At 40.5% G+C, this 23,621-nt stretch overlaps 1 protein-coding gene across 3 annotated transcripts in view; it reads right to left on the minus strand.

Moving 5' to 3' along the window:
• Positions 1 to 23,621, minus strand: part of LOC128701486 (inactive hydroxysteroid dehydrogenase-like protein 1) — a 160,933-nt gene that overhangs the window by 12,371 nt on the left and 124,941 nt on the right. Inside the window, exon 6 of one of the 3 annotated variants that reach the window (XM_070101751.1) lies at positions 17,931 to 18,232. The exons of 1 other annotated variant lie outside the window; for it this stretch is intronic. In XM_070101751.1, the coding sequence (XP_069957852.1) occupies positions 17,959 to 18,232 (274 nt within the window). In that variant the 3' untranslated portion in view covers positions 17,931 to 17,958. Of the gene's footprint in view, positions 1 to 17,930; positions 18,233 to 23,621 lie in introns of those variants that run through there. One more of the 3 variants, XM_070101753.1, reaches the window with a different exon arrangement.

Genomic DNA, 23,621 nt, shown 5'->3' on the forward strand with positions numbered 1-23,621 from the left:
TGGAAATGTGCTTCAGGTAGCAAGTCCTTTTCTGGGGTTACTTCTCTTCTCTGTTTCTTAATGGCACTAGGACCAGCTTCAGAGTCACTGTGCACCTGTGGCACTAAATACTTGTCCAGAGAGCTCTGTTTCTGGCATCTCTTTAAAACTTTCCTAAAATGGGCCAAGACTTTGTCACTGTACAAGTTGCCGATATGGCTTGCAACAGCCTTGTCAGGGTGATGTTTCTCAATAAATCTTTCCATCCTACCCCCACATTTCAAAAATCTCCTTAATTTCTAAAGAAGGCAACTTCTTTCATCTCTCTTCCTCCTCCTCTGCAGCAATATTCTGAGCTGTGGTCTGTTGCTGTTCCTGTTGAAGCTCTTGCAGCTCCTCAGTGGTTAGCTCTTCTTTGTTTTTCTCCAGCAACTCTTCCACATCCTCCAAACTCGCATCCAACCCCGTGGAACTCTCCAATGCCACAATAGATTTCACAATTGTCATAGGCTCATCAGTTTGTGGACACAATCTGGCCACAATTTTCTCCAAGCAGAGTTCAAAGTTCTGGTAGTCATTCCCTCCCAAGCCTTACCTATAAGGCTTATGCAATGGAGGATACTGAAGTGATCTTTCCAAAACTCTCTTAGGGTCAAGTGAGTGTTTGAGGTCACATTAAAGCACCTCTGAAACATTGCTTTGGTAAAGAGTTTTGTAAAGTTTGAAATAATCTGCTGGTCCATGGGCTGGAGGAGAGGAGTAGTATTAGGGGGAAAGAACTTTACTGTGATGAACCCAAACTCCTCCAGAATTAGGTCATCCAAGTTTGGAGGATGAGCAGGTGCACTGTCCATTAGCAGAAGGCACTTGAGATCCAATTGATTTTCCAGGAGGTAATTCTTCACACTAGGGACAAACAGTTCATTGAACCACTCGACGAAAATTTTCCTCGTGGTCCATGTCTTATTATTAGCTTTCCAAAACACACACAATTCACTCTTCATAACATTGTTTTTCCTGAACACACTGGGATTTTCAGACTGGTACACTAGTAATGCCTTCACTTTGAAATCCCCACTAGCATTAGCACAGAACATGAGTGTCAGCCTGTCTTTCGTAGGCTTGTATCCTGGCAGTCCCTTTTCCTCCTGAGTAATGTAGGTCCTCTTTGGCATTTTCTTCCAAAAGAGGCCTGTTTTGTCACAACTGAACACTTGTTCAGGTTTCAATCCTTCAGCCTCTATGTACTCCTTGAATTCACTTACGAATTTTGTAGTTGCATTTTTGTCAGAACTGGCAGCCTCACCATGCCTTATCACACTGTGCATGCCACTATGGTTCTTAAATCTCTCAAACCAGCCTTTGCTGGCCTTAAATTCACAAATATCAGTACTCGTTGCAGGCAATATCTTTACGAGATTGTCATGCAACTACCTAGCCTTTTCACAAATAAGCGACTGCATAAGACTATCTCCTGCTAATTGTTTCTCATTTATCCACACCAATAATAACTTCTCAACATCTTCGAGTACTGGTGATCTCATTTTTGTCAGTATATTTACCCCCTTTGCAACAACAGCTTCCTTGATTTCCTTCTTCTTGGCCAGGATGGAAGCTATGGTTGTATGGGGTTTCTTATACATCCTGGCCAGTTCGGCCACACGTACGCCACTTTCATATTGTTCAATGTTTTTCTTGAATTCACTCGTATTTCTCACCTTCTTTACCAAAGACCTGGCACTAGGAGCTTTCTTTGGAGCCATGGTAGCTTATTTAGCAGTTGCAAGCACTAGAATGAATGGAAAATTATGAAATATTTCATATGAACAAGTGAGGGGACTGTCACTCACCGGTAAACAATGGCAAACTGGCTGGGAAGGGAGGGCGAGGCAGCCCAGAGCCATGTGTACGTGTCCGGGACAAACGACGATTCGCAAGTCAATCGATGATTCGCAAGCCAATGTTTTGACATAACATAAGAAAGAAGGAACACTGCAGCAAGCCTACTGACCCATGCAAAGCAGGTCCATGTCCCCCCCCCCCTGCGGGATTAGCCCAATGACCCACCTAATGAGGTCACTTCCACTTAAGGAAGAAGCAACGCATCAGACCTAGTAGCACAAGCTAGTCAGGTCCAACTCACACCCACCCACACCGACTCGTATATTTATCTAACCTATTTTTAAAGCTACACAACATTTTAGCCTCGATAATTGTACTCGGGAGTTTGTTCCACTCGTCCACAACTCTATTACCAAACCAGTGCTTTCGTATATCCTTCCAGAATCTGAATTTTTCCAACTTCAAACCATTGCTGTGAGCCCTGCCTTGGTGGGAAATTTTCAGCACACTATTTAAATCCCTTTTATTTATTCCTGTTTTCCATTTATACACCTCGATCATATCCCCCCTAATTCTACGCCTTTCGAGAGAGTGCAGATTCAGGGCCCTCAGTCTATCCTCATCGGGAAGATTCCTGATACATGGGATCATCTTTGTCATCCTCCTCTGTACTTTTTCCAGTGCATTTATATCCATTCTGTACTACGGTGACCAGAACTGCGCAGCATAATCTAAATGAGGCCTAACCAAGGATATATAGAATTGAAGAACAGCCTGAGGACTTCTATTATTTATATTTCAAGATATGAAGCCAAGGAGTCTGCTAGCTTTATTGCAAACACTAATGCACTGTTGCCTTGGTTTTAGATTACTGCTTACCAGAACTCCTAAATCTTTTTCGCAATCAGTAGCAATAAGATCTACATTATTTAGTTTATATGTGGCATGGTTATTTTCCTGTCCAACATTTAGAACTTTGCATTTGTCTATATTAAACTGCATCTGCCATTTCTCTGACCATTGCATCAGTCTTTTCAAATCATCCTGAAGTGCTCTATGGTCCTCGTGACGAAAATAATGTTATGATTTTCGAAAATTACGACTATTGAGCCTCATGATTATCAAGGGTCCACTGTACGTTAGTTGAACCTCAATATATCCAACTCAGCCTACATTAATCTTTCCCCACACTGATCATATGCTTCAAGTAATGACTTAAGAGAATGTAGAAATTTTCACTTGGTAAAATACTAAAAATAAAACTGGGAAATTTGAAGGAGGTAGGAATATAACAATTATTCCTATATGCTCTTGTCCGCATGCTTCATTGTGCTCAGTGTTTTTTCGTATTTTCACGGTCTCTCTTGCGTGCTAGAACTTAAAACTGTGCCAGCGACCTTATAAGACACATCCCTCTAGCACTTGGAACCAATCTTGGGGAGAAAATAGTATATACCGAGTCAAAAAAGGAGAATTAGTGTGCAATACCTAGCAGAGTATACTCCCAGAGGGGAACTATAAGCCTAGCATGCAGTGTGCAAAATAATAATTAAACTTTTCTTTGTCAGAGGAAAAAAAATCTCCCTGATAATACTGTGTATATATAATGTTATAGTGTATACCACAATGGCACTGTAGTGTATAGATAGTAAATGCTGAAGTGTCATTTAAAACAGGTGTAATTGTAACTGGAGTGATAGGCTTAAAGAGGCAGGTGCCAGCAGTCACCAGAAACCTACCACACAGGTCAGATGTTTTAATAATCTTCCTAGCCTGCTAGTGTACCTCGCCTATAACTTAGTGATACCAGTGGAGAAATTTTTCCTTTTAAATTATGATAAGTTGCAAAATCTTGAGGTAATACGAAAATGGGCCAAGACTCTGTCAGTGTACAAGTTGCCGATATGGCTTGCAACATCCTTCTCAGGGTGATGTTTCTCCATAAATCTTTCCATCCTACCCCACATTTCAAAAATCTCCTTAATTTCTGAAGAAGGCACCTTCTTCCATCTCTCTTCCTCCTCTTCTGCAGCAAGATTCTGAGCTGCGATCTGTTGCTCTTCCTGCAGCAGCTCCTCAGCGGTTAGCTCTTCACTGTGGTCCTCCACCGACTCTTCCACATCCTCCAAACTCACATCCAACCCCATGGAACTCCCCAGTGCGACAATAGAGTTCACAACTGACATAGGCTCATCAGGGGCTGCCTCAAACCCTTCAAAATCCCTCTTGTGGACACAATCTGGCCAAAATTTTCTCCAAGCAGAGTTCAAAGTCCTGGTAGTCACTCCCTCCCAAGCCTTACCTATAAGGCTTATGCAATGGAGAATACTGAAGTGTTCTTTGCAAAAATCTCTTAGGGTCAAGTGAGTGTCTGAGGTCACATAAAGCACCTTTCAAACATTGCTTTGGTGTAGAGTTTTTTAAAGTTTGAAATGACTTGCTGGTCCATGGGCTGGAGGAGAGGAGTGGTATTCGGGGGCAAGAACTTTACTGTGATGAACCCAAACTCCTTCAGAATTAGGTCATCCAAGTTTGGAGGATGAGCAGGTGCATTATCCATTACTAGGAGACACTTGAGATCCAATTGATTTTCCAGGAGGTAATTCTTCACACTAGGGCCAAACACTTCATTGAACCACTCGACGAAAATGTCCCTTGTGACCCATGCCTTATTATTAGATCTCCAAAACACACAAAATTTACTCTTCATAACATTGTTTTTCTTGAACACACTGGGATTTTCAGAATGGTACACTAGCAATGGCTTCACTTTGAAATCCCCACTAGCATTAGCACAGAACATAAGCATCAGCCTGTCTTTCATAGGCTTGTGTCCTGGCAGTGCCTTTTCTTCCTGAGTAATGTAGGTCCTCTTTGGCATTTTCTTCCAAAAGAGGCCTGTTTCATCACAATTGAACACTTGTTCAGGTTTCAGTCCTTCACTGTCTATGTACTCCTCGAATTCCTGCACACATTTTTCAGCCGCTTTGTTGTCAGAACTGGCAGCCCCACCATGCCTTACCACACTGTGTATGCCAGTACGCTTCTTAAATCTCTCAAACCAGCCTTTGCTGGCCTTAAATTCACTCACATCACCACTAGTTGCAGGTAATTTCTTTACCAAATCGCCATGCAACTGCCTAGCCTTTTCACAAATAAGCGACATCATAAGACTATCTCTTGCTAATTGTTTCTCATTTATCCACACCATTAATAACTTCTCAACATCTTCAAGTACTGGTGATGTCATTTTTGTCAGCATACTTACCCCCTTTGCAACAACAGCATCCTTGATTTCCTTTTTCTTGGCTATGATTGAAGATATGGTTGTACGGGATTTGTTATACATCCTGGCCAGTTCGCCCACACGTACTCCACTTTCATATTGTTCAATGGTGTTTGTCTTAAATTCAATCGTATTTCTCACCTTCTTTACCAAAGGCATGGCACTAGGAGCTTTCTTTGGAGCCATGGTAGCTTATTTAACACTTGCAAGCACTAAAATCAATGGAATATTGTGAAATATTTCGTAGGAGCAAGTGAGGGGACCGTCGCTCACTGGTAAACAATGGCACACTGGCTGGGAAGGCAGGCCCAGGCGGCTCAAAGCGTGAGTATGCGTCCCGGACGAAGGACTATTAGCGAGTTAACGGACCATTTGCGAGCCAATGTTTAGACAAAATAACAAGACTATTTCCGAAATGGACGACTTTCAGGCCAGACGATTATTGAGGGACCACTGTATACAGTTTTGTAAAAATACATCAGTGAATGTTTACAACCATAAGACCATTTATCATCCAAGTGAACGTTTACAACAATAAGACCATTTATCATCCAGAAACCTTTCCACAGCGTTGTCGTAGCTAATAACCAGTAACAAAATGGTACTTAGTGGGTGGAGTGACCATCATTAGATTTTTCTTCATTTTTGAAGTACTAGACGTATACAGTGGAAATTCATATAACCTGTAGTTAGCAGTAGTTGTAACATACACAACGAAAAGCAAATATTACTCCAGTAAAAGCAACTTTCCTCCGGTAATCTTCACCAGCCAACTATAGTGATAACATAGCATTTGTTGTGGTGGAGACGGGAAAAAATCTAGGAGAGCTAAATACAGTGATCTATAAACCTTCAGGTTGTAAATAAGAGTTGAGGTCTCAACCATTCGTCATATAGGAATTGCCAGCAATCACCGGTTCTCCAACACGCAAGTTATATTTTTGAATCAATCTAATCACACATTACTCTGTTAAATAATTTCCCAGTAGTTCCTTCATGTGTCAGTCCAAAATCACCGACCGGGTATGTTTAAATAAGTTGATCCACTGACCAGATTAGACTGGTTCCGAGCCCTTGACCGGTTTCAAACGGATTCGTTGAACAATAAGGTATCCTCTGACCGGACTATAAACAAATGGGGTTTTAGGTGCCCTTATCAAACACACAAACAGTAACTACTAAAGCAGTAACTACTAGAGCAGTAAGGTTGTCCAAATATACAAGTACAAATACAAATAGCCAGATCTTCACTTAACCCTTTCAGGGTCCGTCCCGTAGATCTATGGCTTTACGTTCAGGGTCCAAACCGTAGATCTACGCCATGAGCTCAGCTCACTCTGATAAACTGTGAGTGGTACATTTGGGCCTAGATATGAGAGAATACATCTATGTGGTATGTGTGCACCACATAAAACAGATCCTGCAGCACACTGTGTATAATGAGAGAAAAAAAATGAAATCATGATTTTTCGATTAAAACAGCAACTTTGCAGTGTTTTTTCGTATGTTTTTTATAGTTGTATTTGCGATTTCTTGGTCTCATTTGATAGAATGGAAGACATATTACAGAAATAGAGATGATTTTGATTGGTTTTAGCATTGGAAATGGCTTGAAACTGAGCTCAAAGTAGCGGAAATGTTAAATTTTTGCCGATATTCAAGAGTAAACAAACGACCTCACACGTCTAATACACGTCAGCTGGTGGGTCTAATATACATTCACAAATATGGTGATGATATTTATACAATTATTACAGTATTGCATAACAGTAAATCTTCTATTTTTTGGTGTGAATAAAAATTCATTATGTGAATAAAAAATCAAAATGGAATTTATTTGTAAAGCCTCAAAACATAACTAATGAACCATACCCCCGGCCGGGATTGAACCCGCGGTCATGGAGTCTCAAAACTCCAGCCCGTCGCGCTAGCCACTAGACCAGCTAGCCACAATAAGATTCATCCAACTAGGTATATTTCTACACCATAGGAAAGTTAGCACAGGCACCTCTGTGACCACAAATGCAAGTTTTTACAGACGAATCTCCAGCTAGCGTGGCCGTGACGAACTCTAGCTCAAGTCCCTTCACTGCCGTAAACATGACTTAAGAAATCGTAATGACACGATTGCAAATAAACCATACCCCCGGCCGGGATTGAACCCGCGGTCATGGAGTCTCAAAACTCCAGCCCGTCGCGCTAGCCACTAGACCAGCTAGCCACAATAAGATTCATCCAACTAGGTATATTTCTACACCATAGGAAAGTTAGCACAGGCACCTCTGTGACCACAAATGCAAGTTTTTACAGACGAATCTCCAGCTAGCGTGGCCGTGACGAACTCTAGCTCAAGTCCCTTCACTGCCGTAAACATGACTTAAGAAATCGTAATGACACGATTGCAAATAAACCATACCCCCGGCCGGGATTGAACCCGCGGTCATGGAGTCTCAAAACTCCAGCCCGTCGCGCTAGCCACTAGACCAGCTAGCCACAATAAGATTCATCCAACTAGGTATATTTCTACACCATAGGAAAGTTAGCACAGGCACCTCTGTGACCACAAATGCAAGTTTTTTACAGACGAATCTCCAGCTAGCGTGGCCGTGACGAACTCTAGCTCAAGTCCCTTCACTGCCGTAAACATGACTTAAGAAATCGTAATGACACGATTGCAAATAAACCATACCCCCGGCCGGGATTGAACCCGCGGTCATGGAGTCTCAAAACTCCAGCCCGTCGCGCTAGCCACTAGACCAGCTAGCCACAATAAGATTCATCCAATGTTAGTTTAGTGCCAGGAATGCCTACATTGTTCATTCTGGACCCTATTTTGAAATTGGAATATTTTGAACTTTGTGTTAAATTGGCCAAATTAACAATTTCCGATCACTTTATTTTGTAGTTGAAACAGTTGACTTGGCGATTTCTTGTGCTCAATCGATAGAATAGAAGTAATACTAGTGAAATAGCTAAGAATTTGGTTGATTGGAATAATGTAATTGGCCTAAAATGGGAGTCAAAGTCGGCAAAATCGCCAATTCGTAAATATCGCTGACACATCAAAATTCGCGAGAGCATAATTTCGTCAATTTTCCACCAAATTTCGTACTTTTTGTTTTATTACCTTCACAAAAAGATTCTCTACGATTTCATAAGAAAAAATAAAAAATTTTTTTTTTGAAAATTCTTGGACACTGGTGCGTGACTCCAGATTTGGGCCTTGGACCCTGAAAGGGTTAAGGAGGTTACTAGTAGAATATTCAAGAGGTTATTAGTAGAATACAGTAAATCAACCATTAAAAATCACATTTTGAAATCCAGTGTAGTCTGCAGCCAAACAAACAAGCGAGCTTCCACATGGATTACATGCAACTTTTGTGGAAATCGGGCTCACGCGCCATGAGCAGATATCCAAGAATTATCTACAAGAGGTATTAAATCAGGGAAGTGTTTTTGGGTATGCCCAAATGAGATCAATCTGTGGACTAAAATCACATTGGTATTATCCCCTTGACTGTCACAACCCCCAATCCTGAGGTGTGTCCTGGTGTCGCAAAGTTTCAAAAAAAAAAAAAATTGTTTTTTCATATGAAATAATAGAGAATCTTTTCCCGATTGCAATGATACAAAAATAAAATTGATGGAAAACTAACTGAATTACGCTCTTGCGAAGTTAGCGACCTCGGCAATATTTACAAATCAGCGATTTCGCCCACTTTGAGCCCTATTTTCGGCTAATTCCATTGTTCCAGTCGACCAAACTCATAGCTATTTCTTTAGAGCTCCATTTTTTCTATTGAATGAGTACAAGAAACTGCCCATTTACCGATTTCAACTACCCAATAATGTGGTCAGAAATTTGCAATTTGGCCAATTTCATGAAAATTAAAAAATATGACAATTTCAAAATACGGTCCAGAATGAACAATGCAGACATTCCTGGCTCTAAAATAACATTTTCTTTATTCATCAGTCACGTCTCCAGGCCCCTCTGATATTACTCTTGCTTTCTATTTTGAATTTTTATTCAAACAAAAAATAGATTTACTGTTATGCAGACTACTGCAATACTGTAATAATTGTACAAATAATGTTAACCCATCCATGACTGCATATCAGAATGGCTAGTTGGACATTTATTGGACAATGACATCATTTGTTTACTTTTGAACATCGGCAAAAATCAAGGATTTCCCCTACTTTGAGCTCCATTTCCAGGTTCTTTTTATAGTAAAACCAATCAAAATCACCTCTATTTCTATAAAATGTTTTACATTCTATCAAATGAGACCAAGAAAACGAGAATACACCCATAAATACTATACAAAAATAGACCACAAAGTCAGCATTTTAATTAAAAAAACGGTCGGAGTTTTTTTTTTCTCATGCACTGCATGCTCCAGGATTTTTTTTATATGGTGCATGCTGACCACACAGACCCATTCTCTCACATGTGGGCCTACCAGCTTTCTCCTGCTTGATTTGAAGCCGCTAGAATTTGAGAGTATATATACGTCAAACACGGTACCTCGTAAGACGTATATGTATGACCGAAACAGTAAAAGGGTTAAAAGAGCATAACATCAATTGGCTTTCACAGAAAACCTGGAAGCATTCTATAACAGATGGGAAAATGAAAAGTCTGGGCTGGATGGTGCTATCGCCCTTGGTGTGGATGCTGTCCTGGCCGACAGTAACTGTATGACTGGAGGTGCTGGCCAGGTAGTCAGGAACTGTAAGGCTGGAGGTGCCCTGGTAGACAGTAACTGCATGCATGGAGGAATGCATATTGTTTGCCTCGAGGGAGACAGGAGCTGTAGTGGAGAAAAATGTAGTCAAGGACAAGATAAAACCAATAGTACAAACTAGCAATACCACAGGAGATAGCAAACAAGGAGACTCCACTAGTAATAGTGAAGGCAAATTACCAGAAACAACTGGCGAGAGCTCCATTGTTAGTACTAGTGAAGATAGAAATGTGACAGGAAAACATGCACCAACAGGGAATAGTCACAAAAATCCAAGGCAAACAGAAACCAAGCCTGTGCAAATATTATGCACTTGGTATCTGCAGGCATGGAATATCTGGAAAAACAGATGGGACATGCAACTCTGACCACTCTAGAACATGCAATGCCCATATGACAACAGGAAAATGCAACCAGCCTTCCTGTAAGCTTTTTCACCCTAAAATGTGTCCCTCTTCAGTACAGGAAAGAGAGTGCTATAACTTATATTGCCAGGCACACCATCTAAAGGGGACAAAAAGATACAAAACATCCAGACCATGGGAAATCCGGGGTAGCCACAGCCACTCAAGAGAGAGGTTTTTTAGTGCCAGGAAAGAAAAAAAAAAATGGCAGGAAATGGCAGAAATCATACACCAAATCCAGTCATTTCTGGAGTGGAATCACAGTCGATGGCCTCCACTCCAAACCAACAGATACAGATACTGTACTAGTGCTGGAAAAAAAATTCCACCCCCCCACCCCATACCACCAATCCGATGACATTCTTCTTTGCAAATATACAGGGTCTAAAGCCAGCAACAAACAACAAAATACCTTTTATCCATGGACTGCTTGCAGAGGCAAATGCAATGTTCGCGGCTTTCACAGAGACCCACATAAAGGATCACTTGGACAACGAAATATGGGTCCCAGGTTACAACCTCTACAGATGCGACAGAGGGAACAGGCAAAAGGTCGGGGTGGTGGTGGGGGGAAGGGTTTGGCCTGTATATCACAGAGTCACTTATTTGCACAGAACTGCTAAATGCCTCAAATGATGTAGTTGAAGTTTTAGCAGTAAAAGAGAGAACCAAAATCTAGTCATTGTGGTAGTTTACAAGCCTCCGGATGCAATGTCCCAACAATTCCAGGAATGACTCACGAAATCGTAATGACACAATTGGGGTTCAAACCCCACCTGTGGTATGATTTAATTCCAGGAACAGCTGCTGAAACTTGACCACTGTTTGGAAAAATTTCCCAGCTCCTGCCCCCAGCTTCTAGCTCCAGGGGGATTTCAACTTGAGGCACCTAAAATGGAGGAATATAGCAAATAATGTTGTTGCAGTGATAACACCAGGAGGCAACTCAGACAAGAACTCACATACACAAGAGCTTTTAAATCTCTGCACAAAATTCACCTTAAACCAGCAAATAATAGAGCTCACCAGATTGGAAAATACACTGGACTTCATCTTCACTAACAATGATGACCTGATACAAAATGTTACCACATCAAAAACAATATACTCAGATCACCTTACCTTTGATAGACCTTTGAAGAATTTTGAGAGTATATCTACTCTCTGAGCCCGGCCATGGGCCAGGCTCGTGTGGTGCTTGCCCGGTCAACCAGGCTGTTCCTGCTGGAGGCCCGCTGCCCCACATATCCATCACAGCCTGGTTGACCTGGCACCTGGTGAAGATACTTGTCTAATTTCCTCTTGAAGGCTTCAACACTTGTTCCAGCAGTGTTTCTGATATCTTCTGGTAATTTGTTGAAAAGTCTGGGACCCCGGATGTTGATAGTGTTCCCTTATTGTCCCCACCGCACCCCTGCTCCTCACTGGGTTTATTTTACACTTCCTCCCATATCTCTCACTCCAGTATGTTGTTATGGCAGTGTGCAGATTTGGGAACAAGCCCTCGAGTACCTTCCAGGTATATATTATCATGTACCTCTCTCTCCTCCGCTCCAATGAGTACATGTTCAAGACTTGCAGGTGTTCCCAGTAGTTTAGGTGCTTTACTGGCTCAATGTGAGCCGTAAGCAATCTCTGTATTTGTTCCAGCTCCGATGTTTCTCCTGCCCTGAACAGGGCCGTCAGCACTGAGCAATATTCTAAGTGAGGGAGCACTAGCGATTTGGAGAGTGTCACCATCGGCATTGTTTCCCTTGTTTTGAAAGTTCTCAATACCCACCCACTCAAAATCCTGGCTGTCGTGATCTTTGTCTTGTTATGGTCTTTAAAAGAAAGGTCCACTGACATAATTATTCCTAGGTCTTTTACGTGTTCCTTACGTTCTATTTGGTGACCTTCTTGAGTTTTGTATATAGCGCTCCTTTTGAGTTCTTCATTCTTTCCATACCTAAGCAGCTGGAACTTATCACCATTGAATGTCATGTTGTTTTCCACTGCCCACTGGAAAACCCTGTTTATGTCTTCCTGTACTTTTTCGGTGTCCTCTACCGTACTGACTTTCATGCTTATTTTAGTGTCGTCTGCAAATGATGATACAAAAGTGTTCCAGGTGTTTTTGTCTGTCTGCTATGAGGATGAGGAACAGCAGAGGTGCCAGGACAGTGCCTTGGGGCACTGAGCTTTTGACCTCGCTGATGCTGGATCTTGCCCTGTTCACTACTACTTTTTGTGTTGTGTGTGTTAGGAAACCGAAAATCCATCTGCCTACCTTCCCCGTAATGCCCATGGCCTTCATTTTGTGCGCTATCACTCCATGATTGCATTTGTCAAACGCCTTTGCAAAATCTGTGTAAATCACATCTGTGTTTTGGTCGTCTTCCAGTGCCTCCGTAATTCTGTCATAATGGTTAAGCAGTGTGACAGACATGATCATCCTGCTCTAAAACCATGCTGGTTCGGGTTATGTTGGTTGTGCTGGTCCATTAAATTTGTAACCTGCCGTCTCATCACTCTTTTGAAGATTTTTATGATGCGAGAGGTTAGGGCTACTGGTCTGTAATTTTTAGCTAGTGCTCTACTACCTCCCTTGTGCAAAGGAGCTATGTCTGCACTCTTTAAGGCCTCTGGTATTTCACCTAGATCTAAGCTCTTTCTCCAAAGAATACTGAGGGCTCGTGCTAGTGGTACTTTGCACTTACTTATAAATAGAGCATTCCATGAATCTGGCCCAGGTGCTGAGTGAGTAGGAATGTTTTCCATTTCTTTTTCGAAATCTATGGGATTTGTACTAATGTCAGTTAGTTGGTCTGTGCGGCCTTCTTCTGGAGTGAAAAATATTTCTGCATTTTCTACCTTGCTGTCATTTAGTGGGTTGCTGAACACCGACTCATACTGTTCTTTTAGGATTTCACTCATTTCCTGTTCATCGTCAGTATACGAGTCTCCTCTCAGTAGTGGTCCAATTCTACAGGTAGTTCTTAGCTTGGATTTTGCGTAGGAATAGAAATATTTTGGGTTTCTTGCAATATCCTGTATGGCCTTTTGTTCCCTTTGTACTTCTTCTGTGAGGTATGACATCCTAAGTTTTTGCTCTAATTCAGTGATCTCTCTGCTAAGTCTATCTTTCCTCTGTTGTAGCATATTTGTGTTTTTAAGCAGTTCAGTAACTTGTCTTCTTCTTCTGTACCATCTCCTACACTCTCTATATCTGATCTTCCATTGGGTTTCCTCAGTGGTACATGTTTCATACATACTTTGTGTGCTTCTGTATTCAGCTTCTCTAGGCACTGGTGGGGATTTAGGCTGCTCATGTCTGATTCCCAGGGTATATCTGATAGCTCTTGGTTTGTTTTTTCCCAGTTAATTCTATGGTTGTTAAAATTAAACTTACTGAACATCCCGTCTCTAACTTTAGTGATGCAGTTTCCTACCCCTGAGTTAATACTATCTGAACCTCTATGATGTTATGATTAGAGTAAATAGTTTTGGAAACTGTTATGTCTCTCATCAGTTCCTCGTTGTTTGTGAATATTAAATCCAGGGTATTTTCATTTCTAGTGGGATCAATTACCTGTTGGTTTAAAGAGTACTTTTCACAAAACCTCATTATTTCCCTGGTATGTACCTGTTGAGCCAGGCTGCTTCCCGGGGATATTTCTGGTATAACATTACATTGTGCCATCTTCCATTTTACATGAGGGAGATTAAAATCTCCAAGGAGTAAAATATTTGGTGTAGGACTTTCTAGCCTATCCAGATAGCTATCTATCTTACTTAATTGATCTGTGAATTCCTCAGAAATTGCCGATGGTGGTTTGTATACTAGGATAATTACCAAATTCCTATTTTCAACTTTATGCCTAGAATTTCTACTATATCATTCATAGAATTCAGCACTTCTGCGCAACAGAAAGTATCCTTTACATAGATTCCTACTCCTCCCTGTGACCTATTGATTCTATCACATCTATACATGTTGTAGTTTTCTATCTTTCTCTCTCCATCCAAAACATCCCTTGTATGTGTTTCTGTAAATGACCCAAATATGGCATTCACTTCTGTCAGGAGCCCACTGACATAACTAACTTTGTCATTTTTATTTGATTTCAAACCCTATATATTTGCAAATATGAAGTAGGTTGGTAGACAGCAACCACCCAGGGAAGTACTACCGTCCTGCCGGATGACTGTGAAACAGAAACCTGTAACTGTTTTACATGATGGTAGGATTGCTGGTGTCTTTTTCTGTCTCATAAACACGCTAGATAACAGGGATATCTTATTACTCCTACTTGCAGTTTGGTCACACTTCACAGACACGCACATGCATATATAAATATACATGCATCTAGGTTTTTTCTCCTTTTTCTAAATAGCTCTTGTTCTTCTTTATTTCCACTTCCCCATGGATAATAGAAGAAAAGAATCTTTCCACCGTAAGCCATGCGTGTCGTATAAGGCAACTAAAATGCCGGGAGAAATGGGCTAGTAACCCCTTCTCCTGTAAACATTAACTAAAAAAGAGAAGAAGAAAAACTTTATAAAACTGGGATGCTTGAATGTGCATGAATGTAGTGCGGATGACAAGAAACAGATGACTGCTGATGTTACGAATGAAAAGAAGTTGGATGTCCTGGCCCTAAGCGAAACAAAGCTGAAGGGAGTAGGGGAGTTTTGGTGGGGAGAAATAAATGGGATTAAATCTGGAGTATCTGAGAGAGTTAGAGCTAAGGAAGGGGTAGCAATAATGTTGAAGGATCAGTTATGGAAGTAGAAAAGAGAACATGAATGTGTAAATTCAAGGATTATGTGGATTAAAGTAAAGGTTGATGCGAAAAGTGGGTCATAATAAGCGTGTATGCACCTGGAGGAGAGAGGAATGTAGAGGAGAGAGAGATTTTGGGAGATGTTAAGTGAATGTATAGGAACCTTTGAACCAAGTGAGAGAGTAATTGTGGTAGGGGACCTGAATGCTAAAGTAGGAGAAACTTTTAGAGAGGGTGTGCTAGGTAAGTTTGAGATCCCAGGTGTAAATGATAATGGGAGCCCTTTGATTGAACTTTGCAAAGAAAGGGGTTTAGTTATAGGTAATACATATTTAAAGAAAAAGAGGATAAATAAGTATACAAGATATGATGTAGGGCAAAATGACAGTAGTTTGTTGAATTATGTATTGGTGGATAAAAGACTGTAGAGTAGACTTCAGGATGTACATGTTTATAGAGGGGCCACAGATACATCAGATCACTTTTTAGTTGTAGCTACACTGAGAGTAAAAGGTAGATGGGATACAAGGAGAATAGAAGCATCAGGTAAGAGAGAGGTGAAGGTTTATAAACTAAAAAGGAGGCAGTTAGGGTAAGATATAAACAACTATTGGAGGAGAGATGGGCTACTGAGAGTATAGGAAATGGGGTCAAAGAGGTATGGGGTAGGTTTACAGATGTAGTGTTAGAGTGTTCAGCAGAAGTTTGTGGTTACAGGAAGGTGGGTGCAGGAGGGAAGAGGAGCAAATGGTGGAATGATGATGTAAAGAGAGTAGTAAGGGAGAAAAAGTTAGCATATGAGAAGTTTTTACAAAGTAGAAGTGATGCAAGGAGAGAAGAGTAAATGGAGAAAAAGAGAGAGGTTAAGAGAGTGGTGAAGCAATGTAAAAAGAGAGCAAATGAGAGAGTGGGTGAGATGTTATCAACAAATTTTGTTGAAATAAGAAAAAGTTTTGGAGTGAGATTAACAAGTTAAGGAAGCCTAGAGAACAAATGGATTTGTCAGTTAAAAATAGGAGAGGAGAGTATTAAATGGAGAGTTAGAGGTATTGGGAAGATGGAGAGAATATTTTGAGGAATTGTTGAATGTTGATGAAGATAGGTAAGCTGTGATTTTGTGTATAGGGCAAGGAGGAATAACATCTTGTAGGAGTGAGGAAGAGCCAGTTTTGAGTGTGGGGGGAAATTCGTGAGGCAGTAGGTAGAATGAAAGGGGGTAAGGCAGCTGGGATTGATGGGATAAAGATAGAAATGTTAAAAGCAGGTGAGGATATAGTTTTGGAGTGGTTGGTGCTATTATTTAATAAATGTATGGAAGAAGGTAAGGTACCTAGGGACTGGCAGAGAGCATGCATAGTTCCTTTGTATAAAGGCAAAGGGGACAAAAGAGAGTGCAAAAATTATAGGGGGATAAGTCTGTTGAGTATACCTGGTAAAGTGTATGGTAGAGTTATTATTGAAAGAATTAAGAGTAAGACGGAGAATAGGATAGCAGATGAACAAGGAGGCTTTAGGAAAGGTAGGGGGTGTGTGGACCAGGTGTTTACAGAGAAACATATAAGTGAACAGTATTTAGATAAGGCTAAAGAGGTTTTTGGGGCATTTATGGATTTGGAAAAGGCGTATGACGGGGTGGATAGGGGGGCAATGTGGCAGACGTTGCAGATGTATGGTATAGGAGGTAGGTTACTGAAAGCAGTGAAGAGTTTTTACGAGGATAGTGAGGCTCAAGTTAGAGTATGTAGGAAAGAGGGAGATTATTTCCCAGTAAAAGTAGGCCTTAGACAAGGATGTGTGATGTCACCGTGGTTGTTCAATATATTTATAGATGGGGTTGTAAGAGAAGTAAATGCGAGGGTCTTGCAAGAGATGTGGGGTTAAAAGATAAAGAATCACACACAAAGTGGGAGTTGTCACATCACAGTTGCAATTTGCTGATGACACTGCTCTTGGGTGATTCTGAAGAGAAGTTGCAGAGGTTGGTGGATGAATTTGGTTGTGTAAAAGAAGAAAATGAAAAGTGAATACAGGAAAGAGTAAGGTTATGAGGATAAAAAGATTAGGTGATGAAAGATTGGATATCAGATTGGAGGGAGAGAGTATGGAGGAGGTGAATGTATTCAGATATTTGGGAGTGGACGTGTCAGCGGATGGGTCTATGAAAGATGAGGTGAATCATAGAATTGATGAGGGAAAATGGGTGAGCAGTGCACTTAGGAGTCTGTGGAGACAAAGAACTTTGTCCTTGGAAGCAAAGAGGGGAATGAATGAGAGTATAGTTTTACCAACGCTCCTGTATGGGTGTGAAGCATGGGTGATGAATGTTGCAGCGAGGAGAAGGCCAGAGGCAGTGGAGATGTCATGTCTGAGGGCAATGTGTGGTGTGAATATAATGCAGAGAATTCGTAGTTTGGAAGTTAGGAGGAGGTGCGGGATTGCCAAAACTGTTTTCCAGAGGGCTGAGGAAGGGTTGTTAAGGTGGTTCGGATATGTAGAGAGAATGGAGCAAAACAGAATGACTTCAAGAGTGTATCAGTCTGTAGTGGAAGGAAGGCGGGGTAGGGGTCAGCCTAGGAAAGGTTGGAGGGAGGGGGCAAAGGAGGTTTTGTGTGCGAGGGGCTTGGACTTCCAGCAGGCATGCATGAGCATGTTTGATAGGAGTGAATGGAGACAAATGGTTTTTAATACTTGATGTGCTGTTGGAGTGTGAGCAAAGTAACATTTATGAAGGGATTCAGGGAAACCGGCAGGCTGGACTTGAGTCCTGGAGACGGGAAGTACAGTGCCTGCACTCTGAAGGAGGGGTGTTAATGTTGCAGTTTAAAAGCTGTAGTGTAAAGCACCCTTCTGGCAAGACAGTGATGGAGTGAATGAAGGTGAAAGTTTTTCTTTTTCGGGCCACCCTGCCTTGGCGGGAATCGGCCAGTGTGTTAATAAAAAAAAAAAAAAATGAAGCAGGAATTACCAAGTGGGATGTTTTGTCTTGCTTTGTGTTTCATTAGTACCACTGGTGGTATACTACCTGGTATGTCCCCTGGTGTACACTCCCCTGGTTTCTCCAGTACTGGCTTCGCGTTTGTTTGCTTATTCGGCCTTGACGGGCTGATGCCTGGTTTGGTATGCCCCATTTTACTGCCCACCTGTCCTCTCTGTACCATTACCCCTGTTTGTCTCTTCCTTTGTTTCGATCTTTTCTGTTTTTGTCTAAAAAAGAAACACAACATAATCAAGATTCAGACATGTACGCGCAGAGCCCCAGACCGACAAAATGTGATCAGTCACAAGGGAGCCTTCACCAAATTCAACTTCAATAACAAGAACATAAAGTGAGACCAAGTAAACTAAGTCCTAAAACCCAATCTAACTTTATTATTTTTTAAATACACTACCTAACAGAATACTCCATTCTACTGAATTTATAACAATGCACGCAACCATATGACCTGTCTTTGTAATACTCACTTGTGCTTTATAGTAATCAGTTTACATTAATGTTTTTCACTGATTTCATCATTGCTTAGTTAATCTTAAGTTAATTTTAAGCCAGCCCGTAATGCTATGCATAGTATAAGTGGCTTTGGCATGCTGCTCTTATCTGTATTTTTTTTGTACCTCTGTAAGTGTGCTCAAATTATAAATAAATAAATAAATAAATAAATAAATATAAGCTGGGAAGGTAGCCTAAGCAACACAGACCCAAACTTATGCCTAGAACACACAAACTATGCGGCACTTGATGTAAAAAGGAGGAGCAGATGTAAAATAGAAAGAGACAGGTGCTCCCTTTACAGGTGATGGAAAAGAATAACAGAGTGGCTGCAGGAGGCCAATATATCTGCAATGTGTAGGGAGATACTGGTCAGATAAATAGAAAACATTATAGCTGATAATATAAGAAGCTATCTCGATAGGCATAATTTGATTAATTAATTTATTTATTTATTTTATTTATTAATTTGAACATGATACAGTGAAGTACATAGTTATTACAGTGTAACATGCCAAAGCCCCTTATGAGCAGGCTTAAAATTAACTTAAGATTAAATAAGCAATGATATATTCAGTGGTAAAAACATCATTGTAAACAGATAACAATTTAGCACAAATGAGTATTACAAAGACAGGTCATATGGTCATTTACTGTGTTGCTGAGCATTCAGTAGATTGGAGTATTCTGTTAGGTAATGTAATTAAAAAATAAAGTTTGATTGGGTCACGGGTTAGACATTTATGAGATACAATAATGAGAAACATTTATGAGATACAATAATGAGAAACATTTATGAGATACAATTATTCAGTATTTATTTAGCTGTGAGAGTAAGTGATTTTTGAGAAGAGACTTGAATTTATAAACAGACAGTGTTTCTTTTATATTCACAGGTAATGAGTTCCAGATTTTAGGGCCTTTTATGTGCATTGAGTTTTTGCATAGCGTGAGATGGACTCAAGGAACGTCAAAGAGTGATCTGTGCCTTGTGTTATGGTTGTGTGTTCTGTTGAGGTTGGTAAGGAGACGTTTGAGGGGAGGGTTTATATCAGAATTAAGTGTTCTATGAATGTAGTAGGTGCAGTAAAAAGTATGGATGTTTTGAATGGTGAGTAGGTTTAGAGTTTTGAATATTGGTGGAGTGTGCTGCCTGTAGTGGGAATTTATCATTCTGACTGCAGCCTTTTGTTGGGCAATTAATGGTCTGAGATGGTTTACTGTTGTTGAGCCCCCATGCACAAATTCCATAGGTGAGATAGGGGTAAATAAGTGAGTGATATAGGGCCAGGAGGGCTGACTGTGGAATATAGTACTGTATCTTCGATAGTATGCATACGGTCTTGGAAATTTTTTTGGAAATCTGTTGTACATGTGTTTGAAATTTGAGTCTATTATCAAGGTGGATTCCTAAGAATTTTCCCTCTGTGAGTTTTGTGATAGGTGATCTGTTTATCTTTATGTTAAGAGGGACGTCTGTAGCTCTGTTACCAAACTGAATGAAGCAGGTTTTGTCAATGTTTAGAGTAAGTTTGTTAGTACTCATCCAGGTAGATATTTTCTGTAATTCGGCATTTACAGTATTGGCTAGCGTGACTGGGCTCGGGTGAGAGAAGACATATGTAGTGTCATCTGCAAATAGTGTGGGTTTGAGTAGTTGCGATGCATTTGGTAGGTCATTTATGTATATGAGAAAGAGAAGAGGGCCTAGGACACTTCCCTGTGGGACACCAACTGTAATTGGCTGTGCTGAAGAGTTTGCCCCATTTGTTTACACATACTGGCTTCTGTTACTGAGGTAAGACTTTAGGTAGTTGAGGGAGTGCCCTCTTATACCATAGTGCAAAAATTTTATATGGAGCAAGTCATGGTCAACTACATCAAAAGCTTTACACAGGTCGATGAAGATCCCCAGTGAGACTTCTTTTTTCTCTATTGCAGTGTGTGTGTGTTCTAGAATGTGTATAATAGCATCATTAGTATTTTTATTAGGCCTGAACCCAAATTGACAGGGGTTGAGTATGTTGTGGGAGATGAGGTAGGAATAGATTCGCTAATGAATTAATTTTTCGAAGATTTTAGAGAGAGGGTGTAAGTTGGATATTGGCCTATAGTTATTCAAGTCTGTTTGGTCTCCTCCTCAATGGATCGGGGTGACCCTTGCTATTTTGAGAAGTGTAGGGAAGGTAGAGGATTCTATGGATTTGTTAAAGAGTGTTGCTGATACTCAACATGGATTCACCAGGGGCCGTTCCTGCCTAACTAATTTATTAACCTTCTTCAGCAAGGCTTTTGAGGCCATTGATCAGGATAAAGAATTCGATATTGTTTATTTAGATTTTAGTAAGGCTTTTGATAGAGTACCACATCAGAAACTGTTGAAGAAAGTGGCTGCTCAAGGCATTGGGGGAAATGTGCTGCCATGGATTGAGTCATGGCTCACTGATAGGAAGCAGGGTGGCACTGCTATATACTACTCAGACCAACTAGAATGTATCACTAATACTTGCACAAGGGATGAACATGGGGAATATATAATAGCTAAATTCAAATCCAAATACCTACAAAAACCTCTCACAGTGATAAACATCTACAGAGTTCCACAATCAAACATTAGCCAATTTAGTCAAAACCTAGGAAGTATGATAACTGATGCACACATGAACAAAGATCACTTACTACTCTCAGGTGACTTCAATATAAATCTCCTGCAAGACCAGGACCCACACGTTACTGAATTCACAAACACAATGAGTAACTGCATGTTGCTACCAACAGTAACAAAACCTACAAGAGTTGCAGAGACTAGTGTTTCCCTACTTGACCACATCTGGACCAACACCATATCCCCTTTAAAATCAGGCATAATTACAGATAATACCACAGACCACTACCCTACTTTCCTCATAACAACTCTTGGTAAAATACCCCAAGACACTACTAAAGTCACCTTCAGACTTCACAATGAGGCAGCCATTAATAACTTCACAACAGCAGTAACAAACATTGACTGGCACACTGAGCTAGAAATCTATACAGATATTGACGAATGTTTTAATAATTTTCTAAAAAAGACCCAATACCTTTATAACAAGCACTGCCCTAAAAAAACTAAACAGATGACAGCTAAGAGACTGAACAGTCCCTGGCTAACACCCAGCATTCTCAAATCCATAAATACAAAACACCGATATGAAAAACAGTACAGAATGGGTCACATAACCAGAGACCAAACAAAACGTTACTCGTCAATCCTAACCAGCCTGATAAGAAGGGCAAAAAAATTGTATTAGGAGAAAAGATTATCCAACTAACGAGGTGATATAAAAAAGACCTGGAAGACCCTATCAGAAATTCTGGGAACAAAAAAGATATCACAACATAGCGAAATAAAATTAGCAAAATCAGATGAACCCCAACTCCCACCAACAGAAACAGCAAACAGACTCAATGATTTCTTCTCCACTATAGGTCAAAACCTTGCCAATAAAATCCCAAGCTCAGTTACCCCACCAAATGACTACCTCACTGGCAACTACCCGAACACACTGTTCCTAGCTCCGACTAACCCATACGAAGTCTCCCTTATTATCAACGCACTGAAAAACAAGGCAGGAGATTTAAATACCTTACCACCCTTTATATACAAAAAAGCATCACAAGTACTATCACCAATCATTGCAACACTCTTTAACAAATCCATTGAATCCTCCACCTTCCCTACAGTTCTCAAAATAGCAAGGGTCACCCCGATCCATAAAGGAGGAGACCAAACAGAGTTGAATAACTATAGGCCAATATCCAATTTACACCCTCTCTCAAAAATCTTCGAAAAATTAATTCATAAACGAATCTACTCCTACCTCATCTCCCAAAACATTCTCAACCCCTACCAATTTGGATTCAGGCCTAATAAAAATACTAATGATGCTATTATACACATGTCTCATAAACACGCTAGATAACAGGAATATCTTGCTACTCCTACTCACACTTTGGTCACACTTCACAGACACGCACATGCATATATATATATACATACATCTAGGTTTTTCTCCTTTTTCTAAATAGCTCTTGTTCTTTTTTATTTCTTCTATTGTCCATGGGGAAGTGGAAAAGAATCTTTCCTCCGTAAGCCATGCGTGTCGTATGAGGCGACTAAAATGCCGGGAGCAATGGGCTAGTAACCCCTTCTCCTGTATACATTTACTAAAAAAGAGAAGAAGAAAAACTTTATAAAACTGGGATGCTTAAATGTGCGTGGATGTAGTGCGGATGACAAGAAACAGATGATTGCTGATGTTATGAATGAAAAGAAGTTGGATGTCCTGGCTCTAAGCGAAACAAAGCTGAAGGGGGTAGGAGAGTTTCAGTGGGGGGAAATAAATGGGATTAAATCTGGAGTATCTGAGAGAGTTAGAGCAAAGGAAGGGGTAGCAGTAATGTTAAATGATCAGTTATGGAAGGAGAAAAGAGAATATGAATGTGTAAATTCAAGAATTATGTGGATTAAAGTAAAGGTTGGATGCGAGAAGTGGGTCATAATAAGCGTGTATGCACCTGGAGAAGAGAGGAATGCAGAGGAGAGAGAGAGATTTTGGGAGATGTTAAGTGAATGTATAGGAGCCTTTGAACCAAGTGAAAGAGTAATTGTGGTAGGGGACCTGAATGCTAAAGTAGGAGAAACTTTTAGAGAGGGTGTGGTAGGTAAGTTTGGGGTGCCAGGTGTAAATGATAATGGGAGCCCTTTGATTGAACTTTGTATAGAAAGGGGTTTAGTTATAGGTAATACATATTTTAAGGAAAAGAGGATAAATAAGTATACAAGATATGATGTAGGGCGAAATGACAGTAGTTTGTTGGATTATGTATTGGTAGATAAAAGACTGTTGAGTAGACTTCAGGATGTACATGTTTATAGAGGGGCCACAGATATATCAGATCACTTTCTAGTTGTAGCTACACTGAGAGTAAAAGGTAGATGGGATACAAGGAGAATAGAAGCATCAGGGAAGAGAGAGGTGAAGGTTTATAAACTAAAAGAGGAGGCGGTTAGGGTAAGATATAAACAGCTATTGGAGGATAGATGGGCTAATGAGAGCATAG

The sequence above is a fragment of the Cherax quadricarinatus genome, chromosome 78, assembly GCF_038502225.1.
Source record: "Cherax quadricarinatus isolate ZL_2023a chromosome 78, ASM3850222v1, whole genome shotgun sequence".
Lineage (NCBI taxonomy): Eukaryota > Metazoa > Arthropoda > Malacostraca > Decapoda > Parastacidae > Cherax > Cherax quadricarinatus.